The sequence below is a fragment of the Ovis canadensis genome, chromosome 15 (assembly GCF_042477335.2).
Source record: "Ovis canadensis isolate MfBH-ARS-UI-01 breed Bighorn chromosome 15, ARS-UI_OviCan_v2, whole genome shotgun sequence".
NCBI classification, from domain to species: Eukaryota; Metazoa; Chordata; class Mammalia; order Artiodactyla; family Bovidae; genus Ovis; species Ovis canadensis.
This window is the reverse complement of record NC_091259.1, coordinates 35,866,296-35,891,484: the sequence shown is the minus strand read 5'-3', so window position 1 is coordinate 35,891,484 and position 25,189 is coordinate 35,866,296. Positions and strand designations below refer to the sequence as shown.

Genomic DNA, 25,189 nt, shown 5'->3' with positions numbered 1-25,189 from the left:
ATATGCCTCCCAATAGGGAGGGGGGCAGAAACTGCTTAGCAATAGTAAGCACTAGTTCTAGAAGCTAAAAGGAAAATCTGCCAGAAAACAGATACAATTCAGATGATGTACTATCACAAAATTACTATTGTTGTTGGTCTTAATCGCCCAGCTATAAACAGCCAGAGGTTCCCAATACCCCCTCAGGTTTCAGGCCTGGTCTCTCTGGGAGCTGGCACCCACTAACTCACCAGGGGACTCTTGGAGGTCTCTTTATCCTTCTTGTTTTTCTTTTCCTTTTTCTTTTTCTTTTCTTTCTTCTTAGTGGCCCCAGGAGTTGACAGCTTGCCCCGCTCTTGGATCACCAAGTTCCGATAGTGTTCATCACAGGGGTGGTCCCACGTGGACTGCCCGTTGGCAAAATTGAAATAGTAAATATCACCTGTGATGTCCTGGCTGGGGGATGAGCAGAGGTCACAAGTTAGTCCCTGCTCAGGTCCAAAGCTACGCAGGAAAAAAGAAAAACAACAAGGAAGCAGAGAAGAGGGAAGAATTGTGGGGAGAGGGAAAGAGGGAGAGAGGAAGAAGAAGAGAAGAAAGAATTAACACAAAACTGGCTAGATGTGGCTAAGAATAAGGAGTTAGGTTAGATAGAAACAACCAAATAGGATATTAAGGACTTCTCACATGGAGATGTTTAATCATTAGGTTTCCCGAGAATTCATGCTAGACTAAAGAAGGAAAACTTGATTTCAGATGGATAAATACAAACGCTATGATGTCTTGGAGACAAATTCTAGGATAGACGTTGCTTAATATTTTCATAAATGATCTAAAGAAAAAAATATGTTGTGAAAGTTCTGATTTTGCAAAAGACTCTAAACACATAAGAGGCAACAATCCAAGTTAGTGTGGTCAATCAATAATAAAAGAAAATAATGTAGGTGGGCCTCAAGAATCTGTTTCAGCATGGCAAAAATAAGTCTAAAATAAGTCATTCATCCCATCCACCATTATCGGTAATCCATTAGGACAGCTAATAGGAAAAAACCCATCACAATAGCAATCAACGTGAAAGATAAAATACCCAGGAATAAATTGTGTGCAAGACCTTCATCAAGTTTCACTGAAAATTCGGGGGGTGGGGGTGGGGAACAACTGGTAAGACACCCCGTGTTCCTGAATAGGATTCAAGTCTGTAAACATGACAATAATCCTCAAATTAATATATAAATCCAATACAATCCTAATCGGGCTCCTTATGAAACTTGACCTTGTCTTGGCCAAGAAGCACATGAGAAGATGTTCAACATCACTCAACATTAGGGAAATGAAAATTAAAACCACCATGAAATGCCACTTCACACCCATTAACACAACTATTATCAAAAGAGCAGAAAATAACAAGCGCTGGCGAGGATGTAGAGAAACTGGAACTCCCGTACACTACTGGTGGGAACGTAAAATGGTACGGCCAAAGTGAACAACAGTATAACAGCTCCTCAAAAAGTTAGAATTACCGAAGTTCCCTGGTGGTCCAGTGGTTAAGAATCTGCCTGCCAATGCAGGGGACACGGGTTCAATCCCTGGTTCAGGAGGATCTCACATGCCACAGAACAACTAAGCCCTGTGCCACACCTACTGAAGCCCCTGCACTCTAAAACCCGTGCCCCGCAACAAGAGAAGCCACCGCAATGAGGTGCCTGCGCACCACAACTAGAGTAGCCCCTGCTCTCTGCAACCAAAGAATGCCTGCGCACAGCAACGAAGACCCAGTACAGGCAAAAACAAAGATAAATTTTAAAGATATAGCACCATATTAAAAATATGAATTACCATATAAACCAGCAATTCTACCTCTAGGTGTACATCCAAAAAAATTGAAAGCAGGAATTCAAACAGGTTATTTGTACACCAATGTTCATAGCATGTTATTCACATAGCCAACAGAAAGAGAAATTCTCAGAGGCCAGAAACAGAAAGAAAGCATGAAATCTGAGTAATAAGTGCATGAACGGACAGGTAGGGATCTGGCCTGGATATAGGCCCAGGGAACTTGAGTTTAAATGCCAATCTAGAACAAAATGTGGCCTTAGGGGGTCGTAAGTTTGGAAACTAAAACTGAGACCCTACACATATCTGGGGCTCTTCAGGCTGTTCTCGCCATGAATAAAAAGCCCTAGTGGGGCACGGAAGTAGCAGAGCAGCACACCGCCCACTCCAGGTTCTAGGTGGGGAAAATAAAATTTAATGAAAGACTGAAACCCCAAGACATACGTACATAGAGTCCAAATGTGGTGAGAAAATGCCAGGCCCAGGAAATTAATGTAAAAATTTAGTCCTAAAGCACTAAAAAATCCTTGGCAGAAACCACTGCAAGGCTACTCAACAACCCAGGAATGAGACACTCACAGAAAATAAACCGCTGCAGAAAATGAATTCACAAAATGCACAAGGAATAATTACAAACCATGTGAGGAGACACTTCACCATGAGGGAAAATCAGTAACACAATGAAAAGAACTGAGAGTAGAACCACCAAAAGAAGACTAGAAATAACAATATTTTAAATTATCCGAGGGATAAAAGGAGGAGAATCCATAATGAAAGAACAGAACTCTTTAAAAATAAATAAATAAACCTACACACATTGAAAAGAACTTAAGGGGACCTCCCTGGTGGTCCAGTGGTTAAGACTCCACGCTCCTAATGCCGGGCGCCTGGGCTCAATCCCTGGCCAGGGAACTAAGATCCCACATGCCACAACTAACCCACACACCACAACTGGAGAAGCGGGCATGCCACAACAAAGGTCCACTGCAGCCAAAACGAAAAATAAAATTTAAAAAAGAAAAGAACATAAGAGAACTTGTAGGAATTCGTAGTCATTAAATTCAAAAACAAACAAACAAAAACACGTTGATTAAGCAGCAGATTTGACATAGAGGAAACAAACAGTGACTTGGGAAATATATATGCTAAAGAAAATTATAAAGTCAGTTTTTAAATATGAAACAGAAGTTAAGAGACATGGTGGATAAAAATAACTAGGTCTAATATATTTATAGTAAGAGTTCTAGAAAAGAAAATGATAATGGTTGAGAAGTTTTCAAAACTGAAGAGAGACATGAGTCCTCAGAGTAAGAAAGCATTCCAATTCCTGTACACAGTAAATAAAAGTGAATCCACACCTAGATTTACTGTAGTGAAATTACAGGACACCAAAGATTAAAAACAAAATGAAAACAACCAGAGGGGGAAAAAACTGATTACCTACAGAGGAACAACTAATAAAGCCAAAAAACATGTCTTATTAGCAAACCCAGCAGACAGAAGATCATGGTACACAATATACAATATTGTCAAAGGGCTGTTTGACAAATCTGTACGCAACTAAACCATTATTCAAGAGTGAGTCCAGGAAATTCCCTTGTGGTCCAGTGGGTAGAACTCAGCACTTTCACAGTCAGGGCCCCGGATCAACCCCTGGGTGGGGAAGAGCGAGACCAGACAACAATTACTCAGGACACAGGAAGATCAACACATTTAGCATGCTTGATAAAAAGGACATTTAAGAAACAGAAACAGACTCACAGACAGGAAATAAGCTTATGGTTACCAAAGGGGATGGGGAAGAACAAATTAGGAGTTTGTATTAACAGATACAATAAGGTCCTAGTGTTTAGCTCAAGGAACTGTATTCAATATTCTGTAGTAAGCCATAATGGAAAAGGACATAAAAAATATTTCTTATACATATATATATAAATACACACACATATACATATATACATAACTGAATCATTTTGCTGTATACCAGAAACTAACACAAAACTGAAAATCACTATACTTCATTCTAAAAAATGAGAGACCACATTCTTATCAAGCACACATAAAACATTTAGGTAAGCAGGATCAATTACTGAGCCAGAAAAGAATTCTGGAACAGCATGTAACAAAGAATAGAATAACGAACAAATAAAATTGGAAATCAATAATTCAAAAAATACCCAACTCTATCTCATCTCCTTCAAGCTATCATTTTGGAGAAAAGATACTTAACAAAATTTTAATAAATGAAATCCAATAATATGTAACCATTATCAAGCAGTTTACCCCAAGAAAGCAAGGTCGATCTAACAATTGAAAGCCAATCAATTGACCGTATTAGCAGACCAATATAGAAAAATCATGATTCTTCTGTATATGCAGATGCATATATAGATGCAGGAAAAAATATTTGACAAAATTCGATATCCATTTCGGATTTACACTCAACAAGCTAGGAATACAAGGGAACTTCATCCTGACACACGACATTTAGAAAACCCTACAGTTAACACTGGCTAATGTCACACTCAATGGCGAAAGACTTAAGAGGAATGCTTTCCCTTAAGAACAGAGATAAGCCTAAAATGGTCACCGTCACCATTTCTATTCAACTATATTAAAGGTTCCAGGCAGTGCAATAAGGCAAGGAATAGAAATATAAGGTGTCCAGGTTAGAAAAGAAGATGAAAAAATGTCTTCATTCCCAGAAGACATACTATCTGTGTAGAAAATTCTATAGAATCTACAAAAAAAGCTACTAGAACTAACGTAAGTTTAGCAAGGTTGCAGGCTAGAAGATCAGTAAACAAAAATCAATTTTATTTTATATGAATGCAACCAACACTTGGAAATTGACATTTTAAAAGATAACATTTATAAACATAATGGAAAAGAATATGAAAAAGAATGGATGTATATTTATAACTGAATCACTTTGCTGTACAGAATTAATACATCATAAATCAACTATACTTCGAAGACAAAAATAAATACAAGATACCATTTACAGAAGCATCAAAAAAGGAGATAAATCTGACAAAATATGAGCAAGATGTGTAAACTAAAAACTAGAAAAGATTTCTTAGCAATATTAAAGAAAGCCTAAATAAATGGAAACAGACCGTGTTCATGGGTTGGAAAACTCAATATTGTTTAAGATGTCAGTCCTCTCAAACTGATTTATAGACTCAGTGCAATTTCAGTCAAAACCCTAAACAGGATTTTTTATAGAAATTGACAAGCTGATTCTAAAATTCATACAGAAATGCAAGGGACCTAGAATACAACTTTGAAAAAGAAGAAAAAAGTTGCAGAATTTACTCTAAATGATATTAAGATGTATAACAAAGCTACAGTAACCCAGACAATACTGAAAAGCAGAGACATTACTTTGCCAACAAAGGTCCGTCTAGTCAAGGCTATGGTTTTTCCAGTGGTCATGTATGGATGTGAGAGTTGGACTGTGAAGAAAGCTGAATGCTGAAGAATTGATGCTTTTGAACTGTGGTGTTGGAGAAGATTCTTGAAAGTCCCTTGGACTACAAGGAGATCCAACCAGTCCATTCTGAAGGAGATCAGCCCTGGGATTTCTTTGGAAGGACTGATGCTAAAGCTGAAACTCCAGTACTTTGGCCACCTCATGTGAAGAGTTGACTCATTGGAAAAGACTCTGATGCTGGAAGGGATTGGGGGCAGGAGGAGAAGGGGACGATCGAGGATGAGATGGCTGGATGGCATCACTGACTCGATGGACGTGAGTTTGAGTGAACTCCGGGAGTTGGTGATGGACAGGGAGGCCTGGCGTGCTGTGATTCATGGGGTCGCAGAGTCAGACACGACTGAGCGACTGAACTGACTGACTGAACCCAGACAGCATGGTATTTGTGTAAAGGTAGACAGACAGACCAAAGGAAGACAACAGAGAATCGAGACCTGGAAGGAATTTCCCAAGTGACAGCAATTACTCACGGGACTGGGTGTAAGGGTGAAAGAGGACACATATACATAAGGTTCCTTTTAAGTAGGAAGTAGAAATAAGTTTATAGAAATGAGATAATTTTTTCAGTATAAAGCATGATGATTTGATAAACTTCTTTACTATGAAATGATCACCACAGCAGGGTTAGTTAACACCTCACTACCTCCATAATCACCTTTCCTTTTTTGTGGTGAGAACATTTCAGATCTGGGACTTCCCTGGTGGTCCACTGGCTAAGACTCCATGCCCCCAGTGCAGGGGGCCTGGGTTCAATTCCTGGTCAGGGAACCAGATCCCACATGCCACAACTAAGAGTTCGCATGTAGCAATAAAGATCCCACACGCCGCAACTAAGACCCAGCACAGCCAAATAAATACATTTTTAAAAAAAAATAAAAGAAAGAAAGAAAAAGAATAGAGAGATTAATGATGAGGCAAATGTGGCTAACATGATGGAGACTGGAGACCAGCAGAAACCACGACCCTACAAATACAACCATGAAGCCCCAGCACCTGGAATACCACGCATAGTGCTGACGGCTTTCCTACAAGAAAGATGTCATAAACTGGAGAAGGTCCAAGGAAAAGCGGCTAAAAAGGTCCAGAGAACAGGGAACCTGCCACGCAAGAAGAAGCTGGAAGGATTAGGCCTCTGAGGCGGCGATGAGTGAGGCTACAACTGCAGTCCTTCTGAAGCACAGCCAATGCATTCAGTGGTTCAGGAAAGAAGAGAATCATCACACCCTGTACACACAACTGCACAATCCCAGCAGAAGACACAACCCCTCCGGGGCATCTGAGGGCTAGTATGGGACAAAGGAAATCCCATCCTTTAGTAAAAAACCTGGGTCACTTACTGTAGGGAGGCAGCGTAGAGAGAGCTCTGTGTACACGAGGAAGACAGAGCTGGATCTCCAAGAGTGAAAATCCTGGTTTGGGGGGAGGATGTGGGAGACAGAGGTGGATGGCAGTGGCTGCCCCACCTCAGCCAGTCTGATCCTCACCGTCAACCTCTGTTCACCCGAGATGACCAAAGTGATGCCTGCTCCTCACAATTCAGAGCTCAAACTGAAACTGGAAACCTGGACCCATTCATGAACAGGTCACACAGTTCAGGGTTGGGCAGTCCAGGGAGACAGAAGCCACTGCCGGTCTGTGTCACCACACGCAAACCTCTCCAACACCAGCATCCACTCTGGACACGCTGATGAGGTCCCAGTATTGCCACTCTCCATCTCAGTCAGCAAAGAGTAACAGTGATACCTCCTCCGTGTGCTGAAACAGATGGTGGCGCTCGAGAGCTTGATGCAGGGCAGCAGCTGAGATCCTGGGACCCTGGAAGTCTGCACTGAGACCCTCCGGGACCAGAAAGGTAGGCTGGTTGCTGTTGTTCAGTCGCTCAGTCGTGTCCAACTCTGCAACTCCATGGACTGCAGCACACCAGGCTTCCCTGTCCTTCCCCATCTCTCGGAGTTTGCTGAAACTCATGTCCATTGAATCGGTGATGCCATCCAGACATCTCATTCTCTGATGCCCCTTCTCCTCCTGCCTTCAATCTTTCCCAGCATCATGGGTCTTTTCTACTGAGTCAGTTCTTCACATCAGGTGGCCAGAGTATAGGAGTTTCAGCATCAGTCCTTCCAGTGAATATTCAGGGTTGATTTCCTTTAGGATTGACTGGTTTGATCTTGCAGTCCACAGGACTCTCCAGCATCACAGTTCTGATCTTGCAGTCCACAGGACTCTCCAGCATCACAGTTCTTCTCCAACGTTACAGTTCGAAAGCATCAATTCTTCAGTGCTCAGCCTTCTTTATGGTCCAACTCTCGTATCTGTACATGACTACTGGAAAAACCATAGCTTTGACTATACAGACCTTTGTCAGCAAAGTAATGTCTCTTTTTAACACACTGTTAAGATTTGGCATAGCTTTTCTTCCAAGGAGCAAGCATCTTTTAATTTCATGGCTGCAGTCACCATCTGTAGTGATTTTGGAACCCAAGAAAATAAAGTCTCTCACTGTTCCCCTTGTTTCCTCATCTATTTACCATGAAGAGATGGGACTGGCATCTGCTGGATCATTGAAAAAGCAAGAGAGTTCCAAAAACACATCTATTTCTGCTTTATTGACTATGCCAAAGCCTTTGACTGTGTGGATCACAACACACTGTGGAAAATTCTTAAAGAGATGGGAATGCCAGACCACCTGACCTGCCTCTTGAGAAATCTGTGTGCAGGTCAAGAAGCAACAGTTAGAATTGGACATGGAACAACAGACTGGCTCCAAATTGGGAAAGGAGTACATCAAGGCTGTATATTGTCACCCTGCTTATTTAACTTGTATGCAGAGTACATCATTCGAAATGCCAAGCTGGATGAAGGACAAGCTGGAATCAAGATTGCTGGGAGAAATATCAATAACCTCAGATATGCAGATGATACCACCCTTATGGCAGAAAGCAAAGAACTAAAGAGCCTCTTGAGAGAGAAAGAGGAGAGCGAAAAAGTTGGCTTAAAACTCAACATTCAGAAAACTAAGATCATGGCATCTGGTCACATCACTTCATGGCAAACAGATAGGGAAACAATGGAAACAGTGTCAGACTTTATTTTTCTGGGCTCCAAAATCACTGCAGATGGTGATTGCAGCCATAAAATTAAAAGACGCTTGCTCCCTGGAAGAAAAGCTATGACCAACCTACACAGCATATTATAAAGCAGAGACATTACATTGTCCATCTAGTCAAAGCTATGGTTTTTCCAGTAGTCATGTATGGATGTGAGAGTTGGACTATAAAGAAAGCTGAGTGTCGAAGAACTGATGCTCCTAAACTGTGGTGTTGAGAGTCCCATGGACTGCAAGGAGATCAAACCAGTCAATCCTAAAGGAAATCAGTCCTGAATATTCACTGGAAGGACTGATGCTGAAGCTCCAATACTTTGGTCACCTGATGCTAAGAAGTGACTCATTGGAAAAGACCCTGATGCTGGGAAAGATTGAAGGCGGGAGGAGAAGGGGTCGACAGAAAATGAGATGGTTGGATGGCATTACCAACGCGATAGACATGAATTTGAGTAAGCTCTGGGAGTTGGTGACGGATAGGAAGGGCTGGCGTGCTGCAGTCCACGGGGTCGCAAAGAGTCGGACACGACTGAGCGACTGAACAGAACTGATGGGACTGGATGCCATGATCTTCTTTTTTTGAATGCTGAATTTCAAACCAGCTTTTTCACTCTCCTCTTTCACTTTCATCAAGAGGCTCTTTAGTTCCTCTTTGCTTTCTGCCATAAGAGTGGTATCATCTGCATATCTGAGGTTATTGATGTTTCTCCCGGCAATCTTGACTCCAGCTTGTGCTTCATCTAGCCCAGCATTTCGCATGATGTACTCTGCATGTAAGTTGAACAAGCAGGGTGACAATATACAGCCTGGACGTACTCCTTTTCCAATTTGGAACCAGTCCATAGTCCCGTGTCCAGTTTTAAGTGCTGCTTCTTGAACTGCACACAGATTTCTCAGAAGGCAGGTAAGGTGGTCCAGGTATTTCTATCTCTAAGAATTGTCCACAGTTTTTTGTGATCCACACAGTCAAAGGTTTTAGTGTAGTCAATGAAGTAGATGTTTTTTCTGGAATTCCCTTACCTTTTCTATGATCCAACAGATGTTGGCAATTTGATCTCTGGTTCCTCTGCCTTTTCTAAATCCAGTTTGAACATGTGGAAGTTCTTGGTTCATGTACTATTGAAGCCTAACTTGGAGAATTTTGGGCATTACTTTGCTAGCATATGAAATGAGTAACTGTGCAGTAGTTTGAACATTCTTTGGGAAAAAAAAGAAAGGTGACCTGGGCTCTGGCCCAAAGCATCAGGCAGCTCAGCAGAGGGATGGCCCACTGCTGTTTCCAATTCTATGCAGGACAGGCTTCAAAAGGTGGCCAAAGGATTTCCCTGGTGGTCCAGTGGCTAAGACTCCATGCTCCCAAAGCAGGGGGGCCCAGGTTCAATCCCTGGTCAAGGAACCAGATCCCACACGCCACAACTAAGATTAAAGACCCACAACTAAGACCTGATACAGCAAAATAAATAAATAAAAATGAACATTAAAAACAAAAAAAGGTAGCCAGTTAAAGCTGATCTCCCCCCTCTGCCACACAGGCCAAGCCAGAGGACCACACCCACGCTGAACTCACCATGGTTTCCACTCCACAGGCAGTGGGGCCACAATGCCCTCCCGCGCTAGCCACATCAGCTGTGGTTCCTTTATGGGGTCAATACCAATCTCTCTGGCAAATTCAAGAATTTCTGCAAGGAGGGGCAGGGAGGTGGCAAGGTAAGAGAGATGGGGGTGGGAGGGGGTGGGTACAAAGAAGGAAAAATCACAATCAGTCTTGGGAGATAATGAGAGAGATATACTGCTCTCTGCCCCTGTTCCAGCTAATACTTGGTCTCTGGCCCTAGTTCCTGACACTGAGCTCCTACATCTTGTGCAATTTCCTGAGTGATGGGAGGGTCTTCCGTCCCAGTGAGGTGACTCTGGGTGGGCTCCTGGGTGCAACCTGGTCACCAGGAAGACCAGTCATGAGTAGAAGCTTGGAACTTTCAGTCTCACTGCCTCCATTCTCTAGGGAGGGGCTATAAAATGAGTTAGTAGGCGATCATACCTACATGATGAAGCCTCCATAAAAATCCCTAAACTCGGGTTCAAAGAGCTCCCAACACTTCCACGTGCCAGTAGAGTATCACATCCCAGCTCCACCAGGACAGGAGCTCCAGCACTTGGGACCCTCTCAGGTCTTGCCCTATGTACCTCTTCATCTGGCTATTCACCTCTACCCTTTATCCTATCCTTTTTGGGCTTCCCTGGTAGCTCAGGTGGTAAAGAATCCACCTGCAATGCAGGAGACCCGTTTGATTCCTGGGTCAGGAAGATCCACTGGAGAAGGGATAGGCTACCCATTCCAGTATTCCTGGGCTTCCCTTGTGGCTCAAATGGTAAAGAATCCACCTGCAATGTAGGAGACCTGGGTTCAATCCCTGGTTTCGGAAGATCCCCTGGAGAAGGGAAAGGCTATCCACTCCAGTATTCTGGCTTGGAGAATTCCATGGACTCTATAGTCCATGGGGTTGCAAAAAGTCAGAGACAGCTGAGTGACTTTCATTTTGTGGGTCACCTCAGTGGAGGATTTTGGATGCTGACATACCCAGGGACTAGGAAAGGCAAAAAGGACCAGCTGAAATATAGCTAGCCAAGGACTGTGTGTTCATTAATTTCACAAATATCTTCTGAGTGCCTTCTATGTGCCAGTCACCATGTGCCAAGACTACAAGAGAAATGGCCTCTGTCCCTATGGAGCTTACATGCTGGTAGAAGAAACAGCCAGGAATGACATAAACAGATAAATATACAAGGAATTAAAGCTTCTGATAAACATAATGAAGGCAGTAAGTGAGGTATGAGACTGAGAATGTTGAGGTAGAGGGGCACTCCTTTAGAATGAATGGGCCAAAAATCTCTCAGAATGGTGACGCTTAACCAATTCTGTGGGAAGCAAAGAAGCCAGGCGTGCAAAACACCGAGAAATGAGCTCTCAGGCAGAAGAGTAGGTTCAAAGGGCCTGCAACACGTAGCAGCCTGACCTGTCTGGGCATGGTCAGAAAGGCCATGTGACCAGTAGAGGGAGGGAAAGGCAGGCAGTGAGTCAGCCTGGCCAGGAGGCAGGGCCGGGTCATACAGAGTCCTGCACATCCCACTAAGGGCACTGTGCTGAGTACAATGCAAGATTATATGGAAGATTATGAAAAGCAGAGCCCTGATAGGATCTGCTTCACACTGCGCGTTCACTCTGGCGCTAAGTGGAGCACAGACTGGAGGCGGAGGAGGAGAAGCAGGGAGGCAGACTAGGAAGCGGCTGCAAGCCCAGGAACAGAAAACGGGGGCTCGAACTCAGGATGTCTGCATGTGACTGAGCAGAAGAGAGGTTTTTTTAATAAAAATCCCGAAAAAAAGTTAGACCCCTTTCACAATAGCAAACCAAAAAGAATAAAATATTTAAGAAACAAACTGAGGGGACTTCCCTGATGATCAGTGGTTAAGACTCCATACTTTCAAAGCAGGAGATGTGGGTTCAATCCCTGGTTGAGGAACTAAGATCCCACAAGCCATATAGCACAGCACCCCGCCCCCTACCCCCCCGGCAAAAAAAAAAAAAGAACTGAGCAAGAAGTGTGCAAAATCAAAATGAAGAAAACTTCCAGTTACCCCTGAACAAAACAAAAAAGATGCAAACGGAAAGGAACAGATGTTCTTTGATAGTAACCCCCAGGTTGACCTGGATGTATAACTTAACTGCAGAGATGGCAATCCTCCACAGGCTCATTCATAAATTTAACACAATTTTCTCTAATTTTTTTCTACTAACAGTCCCCTAATACACAGCCCTCCCCAGAAAGATAGGGTGATTATAAAATCCATGAGGAGATAAAGCAGACAAGATAACCAAGAAAACTTTGAAAAAAGAAGAAGAAAAAGAAGGGCATTTCAGCCTTACTAGACACTGGAAGGCTTATAACCGAGCCTCAGTAATTCAGAACACAGCTCTGTATGAACAGACAGCCTCAAAGAATAGGAGAGAAAGTAGACCCTCATACACACGCAGCACTCAACCAGTGGGCAAAGGATGAGCTATTCAGTGAACGGTGTGGAGACGAACCCGAGGAAAACCTGAGAGCAGGGGAGCTTTTCTAACTATGATCAAAATTCAGGGGCCATATGAGAACTGGCTTATATATTTAACACAAAGATTAAAAATTTCTATATGGCAGGACTACCCCTAGCGATCCTGTGGTTAAGACCTCGTGCTTCTGTTGCAGGGGGTGCAGGTTCAGTCCTTGGTTGGGAACTAAGATCCCAGGTGTCACACAGAGTAGGCAAAAAAACAATTTTTTTAATTTAAATTTCTACATGGCAAGCAAACAATAATCCTATGCTATAACAAATCCTATCCTATCCTAATGTGGGATCCACAGATCCAACAGTTCTTCCCCCAAACTGGCTTACAAACTATCTGAACTATAAGCAAAATCTGTGTGTCCAGGTCTGCAACTCAGCAGAAATTCAAAGAAATCTTCACCCATCAAAACAGCCTAGTGTTTCACAGTGAGGGCCCTGGAACTAGAAGACCTGTGTGTGGGTCCTAACTGCCCTGTAGTAAACTGTGTGACTACTGGGAAGTGACTTAACCTTTTGGTGTCTTGGTTTCCTCATCTGTAAAATGGGATAATAATAGTGCCTCAATCATGGAGTTGCTACGAGGGTTGAAAAGGAAATAACATGTAAAGTTCTTTTGTAGAGAGACTGGCACATGGTAGCACTCAATAAATGTTGTTGTTATTGTTACTAATAATGCTAGTGTTGTTTTTAAAAAACACAACCACTTCCTGGTGGCTCAGACTGTAAAGAGTCTGCCTGCAGTGCAGGAGACCCGGGTTCAATCCCTGGGTTTGGAAGATCCCCTGGAGGAGGACATGGCAACCCACTCCAATATTCTTGCCTGGAAAATTTCAGGACAGAGGAGCCTGGAGGGCTACAGTCCATGGGTTGCAAAGAGTTGGACAGACTGAGCAACTAACACACTTTAAGAAACTGAGTTTCCCCTAGCCTCAGCACATACTGTATTTTATGATATCTTCTTAACCATAACTTCTTGAACTGAACTGGTGGTTCAGACAGTAAAGCGTCTGCCTACAGCGCAGGAGACCTGGGTTCGATCCCTGGGCCAGGAAGATCCTCTGGAGAAGGAAATGGCAACCCACTCCAGTACTCTTGCCTGGAAAATCCCATGGACAGAGGAACGTAGTAGGCTACAGTCCATGGGGTCGCAAAGAGTCGGACACGACTGAGCAACTTCACTTCATTTCTTAACCATATTTTCATTTAAAATTAATCACTGATCTGACCCGAGGTCACCAAACTTTTTCCATAAAAGACCAAACAGTAAATATTTTAGGTTCTGTGGGTTGCACAGTCTCTGGTCACAACGACTCAATACTGCCCCTACAGTGTGAAAGCAGCCATACACAACACATAAACAAGGAAGTGTGGCCGTTTCCTAATAAAACTTTATTTACAAAAGCAAGCTTCAGGCCAGGTGAGGCCAGCCCCAGATCTAACCCAAATATACTGAGCAGCCCTGAGCAGCCCTGTGCACGTTCCCTCCTCTGCACTACAAGGACGAAAATTAAATCAGAAACAATTACCCTCACAGAACTATCACGACACCCCTGGGGCCTCTTACCATGCTCGCTGGGGATGTAGTTCTCATCATAGTCTTCCTCCAGAACCAGCTGGTCTCCTATGCGGATGGGTCTGCCAGCCATGATCAGTCTGGGCTCCAACGCCTAGATCCCCCAACCCAAAGAGAAAAATCAGTGCCCTAACTTAGAAGGGGAGAAATTGGAGCTGGTCTTGGGGCACCTGGGCCAAATAGGAGGTTTCTCCAGACACCGGGGAGAGTGGAGCAGGGAACCAACAGCTCAGAACTTACAACCCTTGTACCCGGGAAAGTTCCTGGAGACACACCTCCCCCAAAGCCTTGCTGAAGACTCCATGGACCACAAAAGTTCTGGAAACCCAACTCTCTCAAGGGTTTGACTTCATACATTTGCCCACAAAGACGAGTAACAACTAACAGTCTACGAGCCCTGCTAGAAAACCCTAAACAGCAAAATAACTGGCAGCACACGCACCCCCATACACCAATGTCCCCTGGTGAGCGCAGGCTGTCTCAACCTGTGGCCCTCTTTGCACATTCCTACTGACATTCAGCAAAGCCCTCAGGGGGCTTACAGTCTAGTGGAGGCAGGCACACAGCTTCACCAGAAGTAGCAGGCAGAAGAGAAAAAAAAAATCCTGCTCTGGGGAGTATTAAGGAAGAAGTCACACACTCCCAGTGCAGGGATGAAGGAAGACTTTGTTAAGGAACTGGGTTCAGAAGGCTGACAAGAGTTCTGAGGACAGAGGGAAGAACCCAGGCAGAGGGAACAGCCTTTGAGGCAAGGCATTATGCAGCGCCAATGCCAGCATGCACGGCAGGGACCGCGGGGAAGCCAGGCCCAGTCATGGTCATGGAGAGCTTGGTGGACGATGCTGAAGGGCCTCGACTCTGCCCTGTAGCAAAAGGGAGTCACTGAGGGCTTTGGTGGGAGAAAGTGACACAGAGTGGCCCTTTTTTTTTTTTTTCCAAGATGAGAACTTTGGCAGGAGTGTCCTGGCCGGATTGGAGAGATGAGAGACTAGCGTCAGGAAAATCACTAAAGAGGCTATGGTCCCTGGGAAAGATGATGAGGGCTTAAACTAGGGCAGAATCAGTGGGAATGGAGAAAAAGGGACAGACACAAGGGATGATATGATGTTAGGTTTAACGTGAGAGAGTCAATTCCTAGGCAGGTTGATACGAAGCCCGGGGTTCCTGAGGAGGAGAGGGGTGTCTGGGGCTCTCGAAGAGGAGATAGGGGTCTGGAATTCTCAAGGAGGAAGAAAGGACAAACACTTTTTTTCTCTACATTTCTTGGTCTTAGGCACCTAAAACACTTTTTTTCTTTAAGCCTGGAACTGATGATTACACAACAAAAAACTCAGTTTAAACTCTGTAACTAAGAATTATATATCAATGTATCCTGCTTGAGGACAGTTTCTCCTTCCTGAAACCCTTCTGGCTAATCCTGTTATCTTAAAATGTAAATTATGGGAGTGGGTCTAGTAAGATCTTTACAACCTTGAGACATTCTTCTGATTTATCGTAATAACTAATTTTAAAAAGTATATAACCCCCTTGCATAGACTAGCAAGGGGGGGCTTTCTCCATCCCTCTTCTGATGTCTATGTCAGAAGCTTTCGAAGTCCCTTTTCACTTCAGTGAAACTCTACTACACAAAAGTTCCTGGTCCCTGGTCCCCAAGTTAAATCTTCTTTGGAGATCACGAATCCGACACCTGTTCACCTAAGCTGTCAACAGGACCAGGATGGGGGCGGGGCGGGGGCAGAAGAGTGGAAAGGAACCAACCTGAATGCAAGGTTTTTAGCTCAGGGAGGGGGCAGTATCACATTCTTCAACTGACAGGCTGGTGCGGCTCCACACCTGTTCCTCCCTTCGCATTCCTGCTCCTTCAACAACCTCAGGACCCCAGGTCACAGCACCAGTCCCCTGTGGGAGCTCGCACACTGAAGCCTGAAGATGCCTGGACAAGTCAGCCTGTAGCACGTGTAGACAGCCCCTTCGGAGGGCCTCCTCCACTAAGGCACCGTCAGCCGCCCTGCTGTGACCAAAGGGAGGAGACTGGAGGAACTTTCTGACGTCTCCTGCAGCCGCCTCTTCAGAAACGGGCACTGTTCACCTGGGGCAGCAAGCATGACAGGGGAGTAAGCAGAAAGACCTGGTCAACAGAAAGGAGGCTGGGATACAGCTCGTGAAGAATGCTCAGGAAACAGCCAGGTCAGTGACTCTGAATCTGCTCCAAGATCCCTGGAGGGGGCCCCTGATAAACGCAAAGGATCTGAAGGACCATTCCGTGGCCCCCACTGCACCCTGGCAGGTGAGAGATGGACATGGGAGGTGTCTTGTGATAGGACTCACAAAAGATGGTTCCCAGACTTCCCTGGTGGTACAGTGGAGAAGAATCCACCTGCCAATGCCGGGGACACAGGTTCGACCCCCTCGTCTGGCAAGATCCCACATGCCGCGGGGCAACTAAGCCCAAGGGCCACAACCACTGAAGACCACGTGCCCTATAGCCCGTTCCCCGCAACAGGAGCCACTGCAATGAGAAGTCCACGCACGGCAACTGTAGAGTAGCCCCTGCTCATCACAACGAGAGAAAGCCCAGGAGCAGCAACGAAGACTCAGCGCAGCCAAAAATAGATAAAAAATGCCTTTTAAAAAAGATACTTCCCTTTGTCCATCACTGGACCCAACGGAGCCAGCCTTCTGCCACCCCTGATTCCCACCACGACACCTCCAAGCAGTAACTTAGTGCCTCAGGAAGAAAGGCTAAAGAAAGAAGCATTCTTTCCCGCAGTACTTAAGCCCAAGTGAGACGCGCTCTCCCTCCCCTAAGAACACGTAACACCTGTGGATGTAATGCTTGTAATGCCCCCACATGCAGTCTGCCATAAGTAGGGCCCTGATACGGAAAAAAGCAAAGCAGGAAAGTACCAAGAACCAGGGCAGTAGAACGTGGTCCACAGGCTGGGGGCTTAAAGAGATCTCAGAATCTTTAATCCTCTGAGTCAGGGAGGAGAGAGAAAGAAAAAGGGAAAAGATCTCTGGGGGTGGAGGAATCACAATGGCCTAAACATCAGGCTGTACCTTATTCAATTCAACAGGCAGTGATGAATTCTGCACTGCACCAACTAACTCAAGGAATCTGAGAAGTTCTGCCTTTAACAGACTTCCCTATCCCTAGACACGTGCCATCTCCAGAAAGAGGGGGCAGGTAAAATCTCTTGTCTTCCTGGCAAAATGCCTCATTAGCTACTTACAAAACTGTCTGTGTTTAACTATTTATAAAGTTTGGGAAGAATGTGGAAAATCTAAATTCCTGAATCACTCAAATGTCAAACAAATCTTCTGCTGGAAAAAAAAAAAATTAAAATGTGGGTGGTCTATTTCCTGGCTTCAGGAAAGAGGTAGGCAAGGCCAGGGCAAAAAGAACAGGAACTGCAGGATTGAGGAAGGTAGTGGAAGAGAAACCATATTCGTCAATGGCAGCTGGAGATCATTTATTCATTCCAGAAATACTGGGTCAGCCCAAAATGTGTGTTTGGATTTTCCCTTAATATCCTGCAGAAAAATCCAAATGAACTTTTTGGCCAATCCAATATTTATTTATTGCTGGGCACTGGAGAGGCAATTAAAAACAGATTCAGCTGCTACTCCCCTGGAACTGGTTTAGTGAGGCAAGGAGACAAACCAGTCATAGGAAAGCGTATAGCTTTAACTGGGGAGGAGCTCTGAAGGAAATGTGCCTGATTTAGACGAAGCCCGTGCTGAGAAGTGAAGAATGAATAGGCAGTCACCAGACAAAGAGGAGGAAAAGGTGTTCTAACAAAAGCAGCAGCAGGTGCAAAGCTCCAACAGGAAAGAACACTAGGCGAGGAGAAGGGTTGTCGGAGACGATGTTGGGCAGGTGGGTAGCAGCCAGGCCACGCCGAGAACTCGGCCTGGAAGGTCCAGAGAGCTGGAAGTGAGGAAAGGTGTTTCCAGATACACATTTTGAAGGAGGTTACTCCAGGAGCCACTGGAAATACAGACAGGAACGGAGGCCAGGTTGGAAAGAAGAAAATCAGAGTAGCTGCAGAGAGATTAGGAAGGAAACCATGAGCCAATCTAGACGAGAGCTGATGATAACCTGGGCAAGAGGGGGTGAGATGAGAGGTCTAAGAAAGCAGCCCTGAGGTCAGCTCCAGCAAACACACGACACGTGTCCTAACGTTTCCCACCAAGCCCGAGACCCCGAGGGACAGCGCTGTCAACCTTGGCCCCCTCACGAGGCTTCAGGACCATCAACACTGCACTCCGTGCAGCACTTACCAACCGAGCAGATGAAACCTGATGACATGGGCGTGCCACCAAGCCTGGCACTCACTGTGAGCCACAGAGCTTTGGGGGAGGCTCACCCAACTGTCCTCATCCATCTCCTGCCAATCCCAGAATCTACCAAAAAAAAAAAAAAGGAATGGCTCATATACCTCCTCCAGGAAGCCCTCCCTGACTAACCTCAGCCTCTCCTGTCAACTTACAACCACTTCAGCACAAAGCACACAGGTTTTCTTGTGTTCACAGGCATATTATTTTCCACATGACCTTTTTCATGGGAATGTGTTCTATCTCTCCTGTTAAACCAAAGACGTCTGAGGCCATGCCTCTGCCTCCTTTTGCCTTTTGCAACCAAGCCTAAAATAAGCTATGTAAAGGCAGAAGCCCGGTCACTGCTCTAAACTACTAACAGACAACCGAGGAATCTCAAAAGCCAGAAGAAAACCCCAAGAGCTTTGGTCCCACTGCCCTTCCCATGCCAAATTTCTCCTCTGTGCTTTGTGTCAGACAGCATTAATGGTCGAAGCACCAGTTCGGGGGCCAGAAACACGCGAATTAAATCCCATCTCCCTTGCCTACCAGCTGTTTGACCTTAGGCAAGGTACTTCCCCTTCTCTAAGCCTCAATAACCTCATGCGCATAACTCATACAGCCATGATAATCTACTTCACAGGGCTGTTTGAAGATGAAACAATACTTGTACCTAGCACAGTCCCTGATACACAAAATATGCTAAATAAATTTCACAAGGCTGTCTGAAGATGAAACAATACTTGTGCCTAGCACAGTCCCTGATACACAAAATACGCTAAATAAATTTAGCAGTATTACTGATATTACTGCCAATTCCACGGTTGGATCATTCTTAACTAGTAAACGGTCTCTCTCACCTTAAGCCAAAATCTGTTTCTAAGAAACTTCCTCCCATTTGTCCTGTTCCACCCTCTGGACCCACAGAGAGCACCCAAGGCGTCTCTACTCCAAGTCAAGTTTTCCCAGCTCCCTTCCCTTCAGCACATGCCATTGGTTCCCAGTCTCCCCACGTCGTGGTTACCTTCCCATGCATGTGGTCTAATTTAACAGGCAAAGCCAAAAAGTTCTGCACACCTGCATACTCACCCAGCACACACATGCATATGCGTACTTAGGGCTCCCCGAGTGTCATTTCTTCCACCCTGCTTCAACAATTATAAGGAAAGTTCACTACCAGAAGAGAGAAGATTTACTGGAGAAGGCACTGGGGAGAACGCTGAAGCCATTAGAGCTGATTAGGTAGTGGTAATGAGCACAGGCTTGGGAGCATTCTTGGCTTTGAATCCCGGCTCTATCACTTACCACCTGGGCAAGTTGCCTCAGTTTCCTCACCTGTAAAATGGGGTTATCTACCATGTCTATCCAGAAGGGTTATGAGGACTAAGTGACTCAATATATGTAAAATACTCAAAACATAGTAAAATCTCAATAAATGTTAGTTGTTATTGTTGTTCAGTCAGTAAGTCGTGTCTGACTCTTTGCAACCCTATGAACTGCAGCACGCCAGGCTGCCCTGTCCTTCCCCACCTCCTGGAGTTTGCTCAGACTCACATCCATTGAGTCGGTGACGCCATCCAACCGTCTCACCATTCACTTATTTAAAGGGCATGGTCTACATTGCTCCAGAGGACAGATCTAGCACTGGGGAGTATAAACTAAAGCCCTTCAGACATCCAATAACCACTGATTGACTGGTCAGGCACTGTGCCGTCAGGGCTACAAAGCTGGGAACACTTCAGCTCAAGCTAGCTGTGAAGCCACATATGTAGACACACGATTATGCAGTGTGTTAGCCGCATTAAGGGAAGTAACAGAAAATGCAACAGGACACAAAGGCAACGGCGACCTATCCTACTTTGGGAGATCAGGAAAAACACTGCCGAGGACCATAGAGATGGCTTTGGAAAGTTAAGCAGGAGCTCATCAGGATGAGGGAGTAAGGTTATCTGGAGACAAAAGACACAGCTTGTACAAAGGCAAAGAGGCAGAAGAGAGTATGTGGCAGGTGCAGAGAATTAATGAAGACAACAAAAGCTTATATTCACTGAATACTTTCTATGTTCCAAGAACTGTACTAGTGCTGTGTATACATCATCTCACCGCATCCTCTCTGCTAAATAGAGATTTTTATAATCTCTTATTTTTCAAAAAAGTAATCTGAGGATAAGCAAATTTAAAAAAACTTGAACTTGCTCAAGGTTTCACAGCTAGTAAGTGGCACAGCAAAACATGCATGCATCCATGTCTATCTGACTCCAAAGTCTTGAGCTCTTAAAAAACACCCTTTTAGACCTAGTTATATCTCCCATTTTACAGATGAAGGAACTGAGGCAACTTGCCCAGCTGGTACATGGCAGGGCTGGGATTCAAAGCCAAAGATGTTCCCAAATCTGTGCTCACTTGTTGTTTTTGTTTAGTCACTAAGTCGTGTCCGACTGTTTTGTGACCCCATAGACTGTAGCCCGCCAGGTTCCCCTCTCCATGGTATTTCCCAGGCAAGAAAACTGGAGTGGATTGCCATTTCCTTCTCCAGGGAATCTTCTGGACCCAGGGATCAAACCCACGTCTCCTACGTCAGCAGACAGATTCTTTACCACTGAGGCACTAGGAAAGCCTCTGTGCTTATCACCACTGCATAATCAACTCTACTGTCTTCCATGTTTTCCTCAGGGCCTTCTCCAGGAAATATTCTTTTTCGGTGGTGAGCTTTCTTTATAATAGTTCAAGCAGGGTGACCAGCGCACAAGGGACAATGGCAGGAGAAAGACGTACAATGGAAGGCAAGGGACACATGATAAATGGCTTGGGAGGATTGTGGCTGCATCTTGACATAACAAGGAGCCATCACAGGATTTCACAAAGGAGACCGGCCTGATCAGATCTGTAGTTTAGAGAGATGATTCTGACAGCTGTGTAAAACTAATTGGAGAAGGGCAAGAACAGAAGCAGAGAAAGCACTTAGAAAGTTATCCTGAAAACACAGGCAAGAAATGATAAACGAAGTCAGTAGCTGTGAGAATGAAAAGGGCCAGATTCTAGGTGTTGTAGGAGGCAGAATAGTAGTACCTGATGTCTGCAGTAAGTGAGGGAGAAACAAGAGGACAATCAGCACTTAGGCCAGTATATTGTGATCATCTGTTCACTGCTGTGCCTTGCCCAATAGCCCCACCTAGCATACGGCCTAGATATAGGAAATGTCCAACAAATGTTGGCAGCATATTCTAGACGAATGAATTACAAGTGCAGATGTGGCTGAGTGAGTGAAGGGGTGAAGTCCTTCACTGAGACAGGAGCTACAAAGGAGGAGCAGATCTGAGGGACCAGGAAGGCTGGGTCAGCATTCAGCTGGGGATAATCAGTAAGCAAGTGGATCTCAAGAAAAGAGGTCTGATGGGAGACAATTGGGGAGTAACCGTTAAACAAATGGTAATTGAAACTCTGGGTGAAATAGCCCCAAGACGGAATGTGGTGGGTAGAAAGTAGGGGCTTTGCGAAGGCTGATGGGGGCGGGGGCTAGGAAACCAGAGAGAAAGGAGTCTTAGAAGGCAAGTGAGGAGGGCAGTTCCAGAGGGAGAAGGTGGATTTTTTAATTAATGCAAAGAAAGAAAAAAGCAAAAAACTTACTATCTTCCCCAGCTGACCGAAAGACGGCAGAAGGTTGGGCCTGCCCGGATTCGGACATGGGGGAAGCTTCCCCAAGAGAGAAGTACTCAAGCAGGGTTTAGAAGGCCGGCCTTACACAAAAACTGTGAACAGGACAAACAAGCTAGAGGCCCCGCCAGCTGACACTCGTGGCCCAGGGCCCGCTCTCACTGCCCCGCCAGCACTCCAGCCCAGGCCCTTCCGCCCCTCGGATTTTGGATACAGCCGCACTGATCAGGCCGCTCCATCCTCACTTCTTCCTTCAGTTCCCGCCCACACTCGTGCACATCCCGCTGGGTGGCACACGAATGTGCCTCGATTCTCCCGCTTCCCTCCGTTCCCCGCCAACCAACCTCTCCCGCAAGGGCGTCCTCACCTGGCCCCCACCCCGGGAGGCCCAGGGCGCTAGCTCCCGGCTCTACGCGGTTTCCCCAGCACCACCCCGGCTCCCGCTTCCAGGGACGCCGGGGTGTTGCCCTGCAGCGGCCAACAACCACTTCCGGAAAGGGTACCAGCCTAGCAACTAAGGGTACCGCCTCTACCTGGAGTCAATAGGTCGCTGAATGAGAGCCTAGCATCAGATTGGTTAAAGGTCCCGTCGAATCACGGCGGCGTTCTGCACGTTTCCCGTTGTATGATGGGAGATGTAGGCCAATATAGTAGATGGATTTAAAAAGTGAGTTTAAAAGAGGATTCTGAATTTAGACATGAGGGGAATTTCTTCCTGAGCAGGCAAGGATCATTCATAGTATCGACAGTAACGTGTATTAACTAAGGTAATTTTTTGTCATCATTTTTAGTAGTATAATTAACATCAGGTGAATAATACACTGGTCCTCAATAATCAACCTACAGGCTTTAATAAACAAAAGACTCTCACGTGCTACTCATGAATTAAGAGACCACTACCCATCTTTCGGAGAAGGCAATGGCACCCCACTCCAGTACTCTTGCCTGGAAAATCCAACGGATGGAGGAGCCTGGTGGGCTGCAATCCATGGGGTCGCTAAGAGTCGGACACGACTGAGCGACTTCACTTTCACTTTTCACTTTCATGCATTGGAGAAGGAAATGGCAACCCACTCCAGTGTTCTTGCCTAGAGAATCCCAGGGACGGGGGAGCCTGGTGGGCTGCCATCGATGGGATCGCACAGAGTCGGACATGACTGAGGCGACTTAGCAGCAGCAACCCATCTTTTTATTGGAGCTCAGGGCTCAGTTTGCATGTCTGCAAGAAGAGGATAATAATATCTGTCTTAACTATTTAAAATAGTCTGTTTAAGATGAAGTGACATAATGTGTAGCCCCTCCACACACCCTGTCTAGCAGAAGGGTTACTACTAATATAATTTCAAAGCCTTTAGTTTTGTTTTCACAAGGGCACATCTTCCTTTCTCTTACATGTCCTTAACCTCTGAGGAAGTTTAGGACAAGCCCAGCGCTGGCCACGACATCAATGGTGTAGGGAAAGAACAATTGGCCAGGTAGCGGTGGTCAAGAATTGATGCTTTTGAACTGGGGTGTTGGAGAAGACTCTTGAGAGTCCCTTGGACGGCAAGGAGATCCAACCAGTCCATTCTGAAGGAGAGCAGCCGTGGACTTTCTTTGGAAGGAATGATGCTAAAGCTGAAACTCCAGTACTTCGGCCACCTCATGTGAAGAGTTGACTCATTGGAAAAGACTCTGATGCTGGGAGGGATTGAGGGCAGGAGGAGAAGGGGACGACAGAGGATGAGATGGCTGGATGGCATCACTGACTTGATGGACGTGAGTCCGGGAGTTGGTGATGGACAGGAAGGCCTGGCGTGCTGCGATTCATGGGGTTGCAAAGAGTCGGACACGACTGAGCAACTGAACTGAGTGGTGGTCAGGCTCTCTCGTCCCACTCCACTCATGTCCTACAGCTGAGGTCACGTGTGGCACTGCGAGCGTGCCCCCCCCCCCGCCCCCGGCACATTGTGGTGCACTTGCTTGGCTGTCCTATATAAGCACCGCCTGAAAAGCTCTGGTGGGTGAGTTGAGTTCTTGCTGCTGAATCAGCCGTTAGAGAGTAAAGCATGTCTGCCTTGCCACTGAATAAAGAATGTCTGCGGTTCCTATGGCTCCTTACATCTTCTTTCAGCTTTGCCTTGGCTACCCTGGGTTCAATGATCAGCAAGACAAATGGGAAAACCAGGGAGCGAAAAAAGTGAAGTGACTTGTTTGGTGAGAAAGATGGATCACCTGGAGCAAATCCTCACAGCCTTCCTAGGGGAGATGCATCTGGCTCCTGTTAAGCCCAGAATCTAGTCCCAGCACCACTCAGGGCCTGATCCCAGAAGGAGGAACTCAGACCAGTGTTCTTGTGGATACCAAAGCAGATATCCAGAATGTATTCCTCGTGTTTAACTTCAAGTCTTTCCCGTGGCAGTCCTGCCTATACTCCTTTTTATTTTTCTGACTGTAGATGACAGATCATGGCTCCCTCTTCTTCTCCACACTCCTTAAAAGTCTCACAACCACTGAAGCCCACTGTAGAGCCCAGTGCCCTGCAACAAGAGAAGTCACCACAATGAGAAGCCCCTATACACAAATAGAGAATAGCCTCTGCTCACTGAAATTAGAGAAGGCCTGAGCACCGCAGTGAAGACCCAGCACAGTCCAAAAAAAAGTCTGAGAGAGAGGCCAAGGGATGGACTGGGAAGAGACTCTGAGAACCCACCAGTTCATCCACCACGGTCCTTGCACAAAACTGGGGTTCAATAAATCATTCATAGATTTGGTCCCTGCATCCAAGAACTCGCAATTAATCTAGCTGACATTAATTGTCATCAAAATTCTTAACTTTTGTTCCTTAGCTTGTGTCACTTGCTCTCTCATGGGGAAAGCTAATAAAATAAGGGTTACTATAGAATTAATGAGGTTACGCCACACAGATAAGCAATTTGCATTCTATCAGGTTTCCCTGTAGATTTGTACTCAGAAATGCAAACTAATTTTTAAATGCCCTTAGGCAAACACAATTAACAAAGCAAGTCTTTGGGGGAAAATAACAAAAATGACACCTCAATTGATATGCCAGTACAGTAAGTCCCCTACATATGAATGAGTTCTGAGAGCCCATTCGTAAGCCCAATTTGTTCTGAAGTCCAAC

General features: G+C 45.4%; 1 protein-coding gene across 10 annotated transcripts in view; it reads right to left on the bottom strand.

The window, feature by feature from the left end:
* The window catches only part of CEP164 (centrosomal protein 164), a 70,187-nt gene extending 47,570 nt beyond the window's left edge, over positions 1-22,617 (bottom strand). For 7 of the 10 annotated variants that reach the window (XR_011249461.1, XM_069555475.1, XM_069555481.1 and 4 more), the window contains exons 1-4: positions 22,433-22,600; positions 14,083-14,185; positions 9,979-10,090; positions 231-435 (exon numbers count right to left, since the gene is read on the bottom strand). Coding sequence is in view for 9 of the 10 variants with exons in the window: in XM_069555475.1 (XP_069411576.1) it covers positions 231-435; positions 9,979-10,090; positions 14,083-14,164 (399 nt within the window). In the remaining variant the exon portion in view is untranslated. Of the gene's footprint in view, positions 1-230; positions 436-9,978; positions 10,091-14,082; positions 14,186-15,849; positions 16,181-18,375; positions 18,499-22,432 lie in introns of all 10 variants that reach the window. The other 3 variants (XM_069555476.1, XM_069555478.1, XM_069555477.1) reach the window with 2 other exon arrangements.
* Between the last annotated feature and the right edge of the window lie 2,572 nt (positions 22,618-25,189).